The sequence below is a fragment of the Brachypodium distachyon genome, chromosome 1 (assembly GCF_000005505.3).
Source record: "Brachypodium distachyon strain Bd21 chromosome 1, Brachypodium_distachyon_v3.0, whole genome shotgun sequence".
Classification (NCBI taxonomy): Eukaryota; Viridiplantae; Streptophyta; class Magnoliopsida; order Poales; family Poaceae; genus Brachypodium; species Brachypodium distachyon.
The window spans coordinates 36,100,349-36,114,312 of NC_016131.3; the positions used below are offsets into that span (position 1 = coordinate 36,100,349).

General features: G+C 42.3%; 2 protein-coding genes across 6 annotated transcripts in view; one reads left to right on the plus strand and one right to left on the minus strand.

The window, feature by feature from the left end:
- Positions 1 to 275: 275 nt before the first annotated feature.
- LOC100833844 lies at positions 276 to 4,410 on the minus strand. 2 transcript variants are annotated; one of them, XM_014897002.2, is made up of 5 exons: positions 4,213 to 4,410; positions 3,586 to 3,783; positions 1,734 to 1,817; positions 1,226 to 1,403; positions 276 to 1,081 (listed from the first exon to the last, which is right to left on the minus strand). In XM_014897002.2, the coding sequence occupies exons 1-5, from the start codon at positions 4,333 to 4,335 to the stop codon at positions 735 to 737; spliced, it is 930 nt and encodes a 309-aa protein (XP_014752488.1). In that variant the 5' UTR covers positions 4,336 to 4,410; the 3' UTR covers positions 276 to 734. The 2 variants fall into 2 exon arrangements, with proteins under 2 accessions (XP_014752488.1, XP_014752487.1); XM_014897001.2 differs by having other exon boundaries at positions 276 to 1,403; positions 4,213 to 4,394.
- A 5,440-nt stretch (positions 4,411 to 9,850) lies between these two features.
- Positions 9,851 to 13,964, plus strand: part of LOC100834154 (protein SWEETIE) — a 44,952-nt gene continuing 40,838 nt past the window's right edge. For 2 of the 4 annotated variants that reach the window (XM_024457961.1, XM_024457962.1), the window contains exons 1-6: positions 9,851 to 10,127; positions 10,688 to 10,895; positions 13,119 to 13,225; positions 13,377 to 13,613; positions 13,719 to 13,808; positions 13,876 to 13,963. In XM_024457961.1, coding sequence (XP_024313729.1) covers positions 9,960 to 10,127; positions 10,688 to 10,895; positions 13,119 to 13,225; positions 13,377 to 13,613; positions 13,719 to 13,808; positions 13,876 to 13,963 — 898 coding nt within the window. In that variant the 5' untranslated portion in view covers positions 9,851 to 9,959. The remainder of the gene's footprint in view (positions 10,128 to 10,687; positions 10,896 to 13,118; positions 13,226 to 13,376; positions 13,614 to 13,718; positions 13,809 to 13,875; position 13,964) is intronic. The other 2 variants (XM_010229358.3, XM_024457960.1) reach the window with 2 other exon arrangements.

The window sequence follows — 13,964 nt, forward strand, 5'->3', positions numbered from 1 at the left end:
CTGAATTACGAATGAAGGATTAGATAATACGCTTCAAATTAAGAAAAGGAACAGATGAGATAATCTTCACAAACTGATCTGCTCAGTAACGACAGAGTTTCATAAAGCATACGATATCGGCATAGCTCCCAGCAACAGCATAAACATAACATGATTTATCTGGAATTGCTCCCTCTGTTCCTAAATTTTTGTCGTTGTTTTAGTTCAAATTTGTACTAAAATGACGACAAGAATTTAGGAACGGAGGGAGTATAATTCTTGACATTTTATTTGACTGAAGGTAAAAAAAATGGTAACTGCTGACACATGAACTAGTCAAGTCACCGGACAAGACATACCAATCAATTTATATTTTCTGACCGCATAATCAAGACAATTACAAAACTAGTTTATGAATGGGAAAATTCTTTACATACACAATGAACAATTGTTCTCATGGGTATATACTTTATATGATTGAGCACGATGGTTCTGGTGCAAGTCCTATGGCCGCAGTATCACCCCTACACACTCTTCAGAAAGTTGTCTTCCGTTATTTATTCTCTAGTAAGAATGCTGGACTGCGATTTCCTTTCCCTTTCCTCTGCATGATTTCTTCCACACAAACAATCTGACAACTAACCTGTGTTAGCTTCTATACTCCACACAAAATTTAAAGTTTCTTCTAATGAAAACAGAAGACTCGGAGGAGAGTCCATCAGAGATACCAAGCTGGACAACCATATCGGCATAGCTCACTTCATCAAATCCAAGAACACAAAGCCGTTCCAAAGGCTATGAAGCACCATTGATGCCAATAGGTTGCGTGATTTGGCAAAGACACCTCCCATCACAACCCCAAGAAAAATCAACGGCAACACCCTTTGTGCATTGAAGTGTGCCAGTGCGAAAGCTGCAGCACTTGCCAGGATTGACCATGGAAGAGGCATGTATCTTGTTAGAGATGGAAGAAGGAAACCACGGAACACAACCTCTTCCCATATAGGTGCACATACAGTGACTACCACAGCATATAAGGCCATTGCCACCGGGTCACGAGCCACAATTGATTGTTCCACACTGGATACCCCAGCAACTGGCCCTGATGACATATGAACTAGGTTGATGTTGATATGAGAAAGCAAATTAACCAATGGAAATAACAGGCACCCAAAAGCTACATCCCAATGCCATCCGCCCTTCAATTTGAACTCAAACCAGCCTGGAGGAAGGGGGCGGAATCTACCAAGGCATTGGTGAAGGATAGCAATCCCAGCAAGGCCTTCAGTTATGTCTGTCAAGAGGCTATATAATGCTTGCCCCCTGTGCGTCAATGTTTCCTTGTTAAAGCCAGCAGCATGAGCCAAGAATGGCACTATCCAGGAACCCACGAGCCAAAATGTAGCAATCCACAAAAACATGACCTATATTAAGAAAGCATAAATGAGTTTCTCTCAACACTACGTACAATATTCATGTGAACTCGTAAGAGCTCACTAGAAAAGATTTAATCAGCATCGCCGGTTTAAGTGTTAACTTTAGCAGACAATCAATAACCAATATATTACCGGTGGGAAGTTAATAAGCCATATATTCCTTTCTATTATATACATCCTGCTAGTACATGGATCATAATTTTTTTCTTTAGAGGGAGACATATTGTAATAGCCAGCCTGTTTGGAGAGGCCCAAGCTGAGTTGTGATTTTCAGTTTATTCCCACATTAGAATTAGAAGTCTAAACTGAAGAACTAACCTGGGCAATAGTTTGTCCAGTCCAAGGTACCATCCAGCGTTCATTCCAGAATCTGAATATTCTCTCGTGTAGATTGTCCTTTATCTGCGACACATATTCAGAATTCTAATCGACTCACAGGACAAACTGAAGTCTAAACAATGAAAAGGACTAACAGCGAAGGCTGGCAAATTGAGCTACATAGCACATGTTTGCAACAAGAGTAACACAAAAGGAAACTATCAGAATTCTGATTTACTGGTAAGAAACTGTGCAAGGCATCATAGAAATAAAGAGAAAGCAAAGACTGCTGTATATAAAAGGACGAGTTTTTTTGCTATACGTTCTTAAACATGGAAATTATCAACTGGTCATCGAAAAAGTTCCTCATAAACTCATGAAACACAATACAGCATTGGAAGAAAAGAAATTGCAGTATGCTGCACACACATTCAAATTATATCATGATAGTGCAATTAATTTGAATTAAGTATAATGTAGGATGGACATTGGCCTATTGGACCTTGGTTCAAAGAGGTTTGAGCCTAATGAACTGAAGTCAGACCCAAACCTAAATGCATCCAGATTAAAGAAACATGGAAGTACCTATATTAATACTAGTACATAACATATCCTCATATTAACTAATCCCTCCATTCCAAAATATAGGGCGTGCAGGTTTTCCAAAATGTAACTTTGACCAACTATAAGTTCACCTACATGTGCATTCTTTGATACAAAATTGATATGTTGCATTATATTCGAAAGAACTTTTTTCATTGGCATCATTTTGTATGAACTAATCCATCTACAGTTAGACCTACATTTTGGAATGTAAACATTTATTCCTACCCCTTTGAGCGTCATCTTTTTCTTCCAAGCAATACAATTAAGGCCTACCACTTCCCTTTTGCTTTGACAAAACCCTCTGATGCATAAAAAAGGGGAGGTAGGACTATATTACTGATTAAACGTGCCTGAACTCTGAATTTGTACTGACCATTTATTTTATTTTCCTGGGAATTGTTCATATTTTGATGCACATCAGTGTATGCATGGCTCCAAATTTATTTATTGATAAAGATTGATTTATTCCTATGGTGGCAGCATCACTCATCCAGATGCGATGTTTGGTTTAGTTTCACATAAGTAAATTTAAACATTCTTTTGCTCACATACACTGATTCAAATCCGAACACTTACATTCTCATCTCCGAACAAATAGTTGTGTCTGAGACTCAAGCAAACACAAACTACACAAAATTCTTTGTTTTACCTCTTGAAATGTGACTAGGGAACATTGACTAGCGACCAAAAAATTGTAGTGGTTACTTGAAGTAGTAACAGCTTTGGCACGAGAAAGAAGAAAAGGAGAGCATGACATGTGGGTCCAAACTGAAATGGTTCTCTTATAAAAATATATCACATAGTTAATTGAGGAGAGAGAAGGGATAAGTGCCAGCTCTTGTTGAAGATGCCCTAAGTGTATATTGACTAAAAATATCACACGCATAAACTAATTTTGGAAACAGTTGTACTAATATGTATAGAAGTGATGCAGTATACAAAGTTGAAAGCCATGCCCAAGATTTAATGAAACAAGTTACGAGCTCAAATTGAATGACGGAATAATTCAGAATGTGTTACGCAAGGACTCCATACATGATTAGTGTTTACAACCTTATCTCAAGTTCTCATATGGCATTGCAAGTCGAACTGAGCATCGAAGCTAGTATTTTTAGTTCTTTACTTCTGTTATGTCCTGCATACTGTGATGCTGCTTTCATTTTGGAGTACCCAACTAACACATGCTACGTCTGAAATTGATATTGTTCAAAATAGAAATAAGTTGGACTGCTGAAAATAGACTTGCCTTCTGCAATCCAACAAACCAATCACCCTTTTCATAGTTCTTCCCTTCCTCATTGGGGCTTTGTCCCTCTTCCTCCTTAAGCTCACCATCCCCCAAGATCTCCACCAGCTCAGTGTACTTGAGTCCAGTGCCATCATCAGAAGTTGTTGACCCATCTTGCTCCTGCCTAAAGCATGAGATGTGCACCAGCCTCTGTCCCTAAATGCACACAACAAGCACGAGAAACAAAAAGAAACTCATATTATTGCATGCACTATGCCATTCTAACAATAAAAAAACAGACTGATGGCATTTAGATTGACCAGTTGGGGAACAACGTCACAGCCTGGAAACCTAACAAAATAATTCTACTAGTGGACAAAGATTCTTGTCATTGTAGCAGTAACACAGTAGACTGATGCACAAACGAGTTAACGAATTGAAGATGCCTCCCAATTACAGATAAATCAGGAAAGATTTAAACATGCTTCTCAAACTAAGCCACACACGATTCACGAACCGACGGCTGTTTGCCCCCAATACAACAAAAAATCGAGCACTTGATACTGCTACGAGCCTGTCTACAACCACAGGGCCAGCTACGCAGAAACAATCGCTCAGTTTAATCAGGGGTTATTTCTGCCTTACCTTGGGAGCAGCTCTGCGAGGCCTAAATCTGAGTGACGGCCTCTCGGCGTCGGCGGAAGGAGGTTGGAGCCTAACCCTAGCACCTGGGAGCCGTGGAGGGGGAGGGGCTAGGAAGGAGGACATGGGTAGGGTGGGTGGCGGAGAAGAGAGCCGAGGCCGTCAGCCACAGACAGGATTGGCATTCGGGTTAGGTTAACCCGAAATTTCGGGTCGGGCTACTCGGGTTTTTCGGAATTCGGGTTCACAGAACTGATACCCGGAATTAGGCTATAAAAATGTAAACCCCAAAATTTGGGTACCTGAAATTCCGGGTTCGGGTTTTGGGTAATCCGAATTACCTGGGCGGGGCAGTGCGGGGGGCGGCGGGGAAGGGGCGCGCCTGGGGAGGACGGCGTGTGGTGCGGCGGCCGCCAGCGAGGGAAGCAGTGAGATCGGCGAGGGGTAGCGACGAGATCAGGAGAGTTGCGGGGCGCCGGCCGCCGAGGCTAGGGGAGGGTAGCGCGTGGTTGGCGGGGCGCTGGGGCCGGAGGAGAGCGGTGCCGGAGGCGGCCGAGCGGGCTGTGCGAGGTCGGCGGCGCGGATGTCGTCCCTTGAGGCTCACGCCCGTGCGATGAACCACGTGAGGGAGATTTGTTTTACTTTCTTAGTGACAAAATTAAGGGCCTCTTTGGATCAAATGATTGCAAAAAACAAAGGAATAGAAAAGCATGGGATGGAAATGCCATGGCATTTTGAATACTATAGGAATACAAAACATAGGAATTGTTTGAAAAAAGTGTTTGGATGTTTCCTAAGAAAAGTACAGGAATCTTGAGATTAGATGGAGTAAGAAATGAGAGAGATAGAGAGAAGATGCATTGGAAGTTTCAAAGAAAAGTTTCAAAGAGGGTAGACCTCATGCTTGGATTCCTCCAAAATTTGGAGGAAAAATTCCTATCCTATGAAATTTCTTTGTTGCAAATCCTACAATCCAAATAACATATATAGGAATTATTCGTTAGATCAAAATCCTCTATTTTTTCTTTCAAAAATCCTACAATCCAAAGAAGCCCTTAGTGGAACCTCGCCAGTACGGGATAGAGAGAAGTTGAGTTGGGTTGGGCTGTTAGTGGGGGAGTTGGGCTTCAGCCAGATTCTATGTGTTCTGTTATTTTTCTATTAAATCGGGAATTCGTGATATTCGGTTTATTCGGGTATCGGAAAGAATATCCTACCGAAAAGTAATACCAATTACCCAAAATATTTTCGGGTTTTCTGATTTGTCACCCGAAAATTCTGTTCAGTTCTTAGGATTCGGGTTGTTCGGGATCGGGTTCGGGCTTCAGGTAATGGGTTTTTTGCCCGGCCTACTCAGACTTTCCTAGATCACGCGAAAAGGGGAGCGTGGAGCCCCCATTGGCCCGTACCGGCAAAGGTGCAGATCAAGCTTGCTCGGGTCATAGCTAAAGAAGCTTGTGGTGCTGCAAGGCATGCTAAGTCCTGAGTTTGCATTCTTGAAAAAGTCCCGAGTCCTGATGCAGAGGGCTAGCGGTGTTGCCGCATCACAGAGCAGATGGGTCGCGATACGGCGGATGAACAAGAGTCGAAGCAATGGACGACGGGGAAGTGGAAGTGGTGAGGTCGTCCAGGGAGAAGACATGAAAGTGTTAACAATAGAATTGGGATCAATTAGCTGCCAGCCAGTTGCTAGTTAAGCAACTGCCCAGCTGTTATGCGCATTGCCCAATTAGAAAAGTACATTTTTATCCTTCGATTGGTAGTAAACTCTAGAAATGGTGCCTCAACTCAAAATCATATGCATTTGGTCCTTGAATTGACAAAACCGGATAATTTTAATCCCTCTTCTGGTTTTGGACGGTTTTGAGTCCACACGGCGTGGTTTTTTCTAAGAATTTTACACGTCGGATGCCATGATGTATAGTCAAGGGATCAAATGTACATAACTTCGAGTTCAGGGACTATTTCTGGGAGAAACCTAATGCCATCGAGGCATCCAACATCGAGAATTAGTGGGGGGGAGGGCGGTCGATGTGGGGTCAAAACCGTTCAAAATCCGGAAGAAAGACCTAAAGTATCCCGTTTTGACAATTGAGGGACCAAATATCCAAATGGATACGATTTCGAGTTGAGTGACCATTTCTAAACTTTGATGTAAATTGAGGGACCGAAAATATACTTTTATCTTGCCCAAAATACATCCTAAGGTGTCTGTTACATCACAATTTTATTGTTTTGAAAAATAACAAACATAGTTTATTCATCCATGTACTTCTCTTTACTTTGTGCTATTTCTCTCAACTCGTTGTCATGTACTTTGCTCTGACAATGAGTGAACTGGCCTCTCACAGAACGGTGAACTTAAAGAAATCGATCTTTATCGATAAGGATTATGTCCTTTCTGCATGCACGCGCTAGACTTGATGCATCGATCGATCGATCGATTGATTCTTCCGTTTTTTATTAAAAACTAAGGGTCTAGCTGTAGATCAGTCCACTGAGAAACATCGACAAGGCTGTACGTAGCAGAAGTCCCTGGTCTTCCTTTTTTTTTATTTTGAGCGAACAGAAGTCCCCGATCGATCCTTCCCTCGTCGTTTGTAGTTCGGTTTTTTTCCCCTATTTCGGTTACGTCGGAGCACGGTAGGATGCCGGACACACCTTTTTTTTTTTCAGTGGAGGACGAGGTGATCGCTCCGGCGATCGTCGGCGTGGCGATAGACACAAAGTGTAGACACAAAAGTTTACTCAGGTTCGGACCATCCGGAGGTGTAATACCCTACGTCCTGTTTTGAGTTGTATTTACGAGTTTGAGTGCGTACAGATCACTCGAGAGGTTCCCGGGTAAGGGTCCTGACTTCGCTCTCAAGGAAGTCACTAGTGGAGCTCACTTCACCTTTGTGGTGTTGAGAGAAGAGAATGGGGTGATCCTTTGTGACGTCTCTATCTTTGTGGCAGAGTGCTCCTCCAAACGGAGACATACAACTACCCAATCGGTAGTACTCTAGTGAAATTCTTCGTCTCTCATGTGTTATCATTTTCACCATTTACATTATTGCTATTTATTGTTACTTCGGCTATTTCACTTCGTACTAGGGTTGCATTCACTTTAGAGAATTTAGTAAATCCTAGAATTAAGTGATTGTATCTTCTAGAAAAGAAAACGAAAAAAATAAAATTTGGTATTCGCCTGTTCAGCCCCCAATCTTTCATTAACTCACTAGTATTGGGTCTTGGTCCACCCTGCACTTATTTCATACTTGTCCCTTTTAGGGGAGCTCTCCAGCTGGTTGCAAACTGCAACCAAACAACCATCTTGCTCCCACTGGCTCTTGCTCAAGTAGGCTAGTTAAAGTCAGCCTGACAAAGCTAGATCAACTACTAATCCAAACGTTCCCTATTGTCTCGCAAGAAAGGCCGTCAGTCTAGCGATAGAAACACCAAAATCATCACGCAATCATTGTAGCCAGACCTCTACTGTCAAAATGTTTTTTTTTCTGGTTCTTGTTTTTTCTAAAGTTTTTGAAAACAAAAAGAAAGTTTTTTTGGGTCTTGCTTTTTAAAAAGACTTTTTTGAAAACACCAAAAAATGTACTATTATTTTTCTTTGGCTTTTCCTTTTGTTATTTTTTGTTTTCAACAAAAAAAATATACAAAATAGTTTTTTTTCATCTTTCATTTTCGATTTAGTTTTCTAAGACAAATGAGAACTCACTAAAAAAAGACAAAAAATATATCAAGTGTGGTGAGAGAAATCATCTACAAAGATAACCTCGTAGCGAGTAACCACTAACCGATGGAAACAAATTAGGGCCTCCTTTGCTCGCTAATCTTTTCCAAGTGTAAATGGATGAAACCGGGTAAGGATAAGACTGACACAACATTGTTTTTGGATTGGTAAAGAGTTTTCTTGACTCTGATTTTAACCATGGTAATTGGCTAGAAAACAACCATCGAGAAGAGATCTTAGTTTGTAGTTGTTGAACCATATTATATTGAACTTATTTTACAATATGCTATGCAATATGCGAATTGAACAATGACTCATTGGTGGCTTGTTTTGGGCACTTTTGGGCCTTTTGGCAGACGGGATTTAGTTCAGTAGTTTGATTGATGCAAAAAGATTTAACAACGCTACACGCTATGACGTTTCGGATCGAATAGTGTCGTACGATAAAAATTGCTTAACATAGCGTGGGTTCTTTGAGGATCTGAACAGGAAACCTTGACTTTTGCCTGCATATACACTAGTTCTACTAGGACAAGCAATAAAACACATGTGAGTTAGTAGGTGTGGAATATATCAGAGCATTTCTAGCTGATCTCCCATATTTCGATGCGTAAAAACGTGTTAGCAACTTACCGCAAATATGTTTTGCGGTATCAATTTTACCCAGACAGAACGTATGCCTTAAACTTGGCCCGTGAACTAGTTTACGGGATCTATTCCGCCCAAAAGCGCTCAAAACTGTTTGTTTGGGTTTCTACTTCAGCTTTTGGTGCTTCTAACTCTCTAAAAAGCACTTCTCCCGTTTAGCTTCCCTCCTGAAGCTGCAGGAAGCACCTCCTGACGTGCTTCTCAGCTTCATGTGTAAACGGGAGAAGTGATTTTTAAAGAGTTATAAGCAGCAAAAGTTGAAACAGAAGTCCAAACAAACATGACCGTAAATTCGGCCTGTAAATTAGCAATTCTTGGTCAGACGAAATTGGAAACTCTCATTCACATGAAATTAACAACTCTCAATCACAAGAAATTGGAAACTCTCAATCACACAAATTGGCAACTATCAAAATCAAAATTGGCAACTCTCGATCACACGAAATAAGCAACTCTCAAACACACGAATTTGACAACTATCAAAATCATTACACTGCAATCAAATCAAATCCACCAAAATCCAATCAAATCAACACCCGTGGCCATCCGTCTCGAGGTCCTCTTCCTCCCCGCGGTGCTCTGCCGGGTCGGCCATGGAGGGGAGGGGTTCCTAAGTGGGCCGGTGGTGCCATGGCATTTGCTTCTCCCCGTCTGGGTTGCGGCGGGCGGCAGGGTCAGATCCGAAGCAGCCGGCCAGAGGAAGCTGGGGCAGCGGCATGCGTGACGGCGACGGCTCCTGGGGGCGGGAGCGGCGGCCTGAGGAGGCGGGTGTGGTGGCGGTGGTGTGCGTGATGGCGGGCGGGAGCGACGGCCCGAGGAGCCTCGTTTGGCAGTGATGGCGGCGGTGGCCAGGAAGATGAAGGCGGGGTCCGGACGGAAATGGAAAGCGCGGGTGCGAACTCCAACCCTTTTTTAGGAGATCGGTGAGTAGATGAAAACCGATTCCTGTGATTATATTGGGATTTTTGGTTTGAGAGTTCAGATCCCTGATTTTTTTTCCAGAAGGCAACGATTTTACGTGATCTGTTGGATCTTTTTTTTCTACCTATGTTGACGGTTATTTTTCGGATCGAAATGTTTTGCGGGATATGGCAGATATGCTCTTATACACGAAAATACTCCCAAAACTATGGAACGGACGGAGTATTTTTTTTCTTGTTTGGTCAAGCTATTATACGGAGTATTAGACATAAACAGGGGAGAAGTAATGGGCGGTATAATTTCGAATGCAGCCTTGGCAGAGAACTCCGCCGTCCCAACCCCGACCAGGCTGCACGTCTAGTCTAGATCTCTCTCATTGCCATCTCACTCTCGGCGGACCGAAAAAAGCCATAGGGCCAAACACCCGCTCCCCTCTTCCCCCGCCCTTCGCATGGCGAAGCGCGGCGCCGCCGGCGACCCTATCCCTTTATCGCGATTCGGTGCGCTGGTGGCGCAGCTGGAATCCGTGGTGGCGTCGGCCAGGCAGAAGCCCCCCGACGCGCTCCTCTGCTTCGACCTCCTCTCCGAGCTCTCTTCAGCCCTCGACGAAGCCCCCAAGGTCACGGCGGAAGCCTCCCCTCCCCTAACTCAAGATCTCACCTTCCAGATCCCTTTTGCTAACAGTAGTGCTTACGCGTATGCTATTGCCGTACGAGCTCACTGATGGATCTCCGGCGAGTAACCAATGGTGTTGCTAGGCCGTGATCTGCTTGAGTTGGCTCGTTGTGCGAGAGTAATTTGGTTGGTTCACTGCCCTAGAGTTTGGTGTCCTGGCAAAGCTTACTGTTTTCTAGTGCTGGGTTGGAGCCTTGGAGGATCCTAGTATCGGGTCTAGCTGTGAGGAGGGGACAAAAGAAGTAAATAAATGCTTCGTGATTGCTCTTATTTCCAATTTTCCCGAATCTAAGCAAAGACATGTTTGAATAATTGTTCACAGTTTTAGACATTAGTACCTCCCTTCCTGCTTGCGTGGGTCATGGTGATCAAACTTGTAAAGAATGAGGTACAGGTACCTTAGGGACCCTAGAAGTGCAACATGCAGCCTCAGGTCGTGAATGGTGGATTAGCTTGGTACCGATGCCTTTGATTTTGAATCGTGTGTTTGTTGTTGCTATTCAGGAGACCATACAGCTTTGGCAAAGGAAATGTGAGGATGCTCTCCAATCCTTGCTCGTCTTTGGGGCTTGCCGCCCTGTTCGACGCTTGGCGTCATCAGCAATGGTGCGGATAATTCAGAAAGGTGATGCAATATCGGTATACTCAAGAGCGAGTACCTTGCAGGGGTGGTTGGTAGATGGAAAAAGAGCAGATCCCATGGCGTGTGCAGGTCAGTAATAGTAATTCAGGTCTTATATATTCCTTGACTTATTGGAAATGTGTTGGAAAATTGTATCTTGAATATTTTAAATCTCTTTCATCTATGTACATGTAATGATCGCGTGACATTAAAAGTTCACAATTATCGTTGAATCAGAAAAAAATAGAAGTGTAGTAGTTCTCTCATTAGCTAAATGACAAAGAAGGATCTACGCTGTTTTTTTGTTTTGAACCAGTAATAATGGTGCAGCTTAATCAGATATATGCTAGAGGTGTTATAATTGTGTAATGGATACATCTTATAAGTAGCATGAATACATCACCTAGTCACGCAATTGTTAGTGGCTTCGTCGACCCCCGCTTTCGCGGTTGCTTCCCTCTAAGGCGGAACGCTCCCCTACCGGTGCATTTTGACATCCCACAGCTTCGGCAGATCGCTTAGCCCCGTTCATCTTCAGTGCAAGGGCGCTCGATCAGTGAGCTATTACGCACTCTTTAAAGGGTGGCTGCTTCTAGGCAAACCTCCTGGCTGTCTTTGCACCCCCACCTCCTTTATCACTGAGCGGTCATTTTTAACCATGCGAAATTCTGTTGGACGAGTTCACTAATTTTGAAAATTAGTCTCTGTACTTCTACAATGTACAGTTTGTGGTTGCTGCATTGTCGATGATTCACTTTAAGCTGTTGCTGCTGCTGCTCCCTGTGTGTTTGGCCAAACTGATTCTCAGTTGATGAGATACTTATCACTCAAAGCCCTCTTGCCCTTGGTTTAACTGACAATGGAAGGAACATCCATTGTTGCGTTAATTTGATTGACCCGTCGAAGCCACTGTCTTCCTGTCAATGGTGGAGCCAGAATTTCAAGTTTGGGTATGCAAAGCCAATTTTTTTTAAGTTAAAATAAAAGACATAAAGGTCGAATAGCAACAATTAAAATGCAAATTATTTTTAGCACAAATGACACAGATAGTTTAGAAAGATTACAACAATATGAAGAAAATTATGATTGACCTGTATTATTCTCCATTGCTTGACACTTGAAATTGAGAAATGATGGACTCACTCTTTCACTAAAACAAAGAATTTATCTCAAGAAAAGTAACCAAGCAATAATTCAAGTATTCCTCCCCTTTTTATTTCTTAGCTTATTCTTCACATCAGAAAAGAACACTCAACTCTTGACCTTTTTCTTTTTGGAATTCTATCCTAACTTTTTTTTTGGAATTGTCTCAGCTCTAACTTTCCTGTTTCCTAAAAAAAGAAACTAACTGTTGGTACCAGCCCCATGTACACTGCCCAATAGGAAGCCATCCAGCTGATTTGTAACAGGAGGGGATACAGGGCATCAGGAAACCCAGGAAAGATGGGATAGAGAATTGGAAAAATTGCTGAAACTATAATAATACATATGCACAAGCACATGTTGACATAATAATACATATCGCACCCACTCTTGTGACTATGGCTGGCTTGCCTAATTAGAAATATGGGAGGCAAAACACTGTTTCAATGCGAAGAATAATACTTCTGAGATTTATTGCGTATAAGCATAAGCCTATTTTCTCCTTCCAAAGAATTTTCCTGCAAAACTAGATTTTGAAGCTTCCCATTAGTAAGCCCCCAAATGCTAGCTTCTTGGAGAATCTTATCACTGAAATATTACACGCACATGCTTTGAGTTACAAAATAAGACGAGTCATGCAAATTAGAGTAATCCTCGAAACACAGCTGCTATTTTTCCAATATGACCAAGACCAACACATAAGTGGCCGCGACACAGCAGGGTGGTAGGCCTACTGCTACAAACACTTCCATAATGTCAGTCTAATGTGTGGGCAGACAGACCCTAACCTTACTTACCTTTATCAGATAAAGAGATGTGCTTATGTTATATGTTTATGATTATCACCCTGAAAGAGTACCAGTATGATGACATACAGTATCTACCAGCGATATATTCATTCGAGTATCAATTGGCATCAACTAGTTGTCAAACTCAAAATGCTGTAGAAACCATAGGAGCTACTATTCCCTTTCACCTCATTCTTTTCCGTTTCCACCTCTGCATTTTCCTGCAGTGTCCATCGTGGAATGATATGCTGATATCTCCTCCGTTTCTTGTAGAAGCCACACTACAATGATATAAGATCCTGCGGTCTTCTTATTTATTGTTAATTCGTTATAGTTCACAATCTGTATTTGTAATGTTCTAAAACCCAATAATTCCTAACAGGTGCAGCACAATGCCTAGGAGAAATTTACTGCTTGTTTGGGCGCAAGATTACCGCAGGATTAATCGAGACATCAAACATCGTAGCGAAACTCATGAAGTATCATGAGGTTGTGTGCTTCTCCTTCGATTTTTTTATTGTTCTTTTTGTTTCTCTTAGTAGTGTTTCTGCAGGCTTCCAGCCTTCTTCTTGGTGGAAATTTGTGGTCCTGCTTCATTTTTTGTCAGTAAAAACAATTTTTCTCTTGATTGAGACTTCAGGACTTTGTGCGGCAAGATGCACTCCTCTTGCTTGAGAATGCATTGGAAGGCTCTGGTGGTGGTGGTAGTGGTGCAGCTTATTTGGAGGCTTTCCGCATAATCATGCGAGGTGGCATAAGTGACAAATCATATATTGTTAGAGTAGCAGCAGCACGATGCTTGAAGGCCTTTGCTATTATAGGTGGACCTGGTTTGGGGATGGCTGAACTTGATACTTCAATGTGTTGTTGTGTTAAGGTATTGTTTCCTCCTCTTGTTCTTCTTGTTCACTGCAAGTGGAAAACCAATGGCTGCTGTATTTTTCTTTCGCTCAATCCGTGTTTTTTTGACGGCCTTTTATAGGGCCTGGAGGACAATTTGTCAGCAGTTCGAGATTCATTTGCCGAAGCACTTGGTGCTATACTTGCTCTTGCAGTAAACCCAGATGCACAGGTATATAATTTCCACAATTTCTTGACTTCTTTTCTTGTCATTTTCTATATATGACTGTAGCTGACAGGTAAAGAAAGGAGGAAAAAAGCAAAATGCTTCTGGAAAGAAGTTTGATGATGGTCTACAGAAGCATTTAATTTTACCATTTGTTAAAGG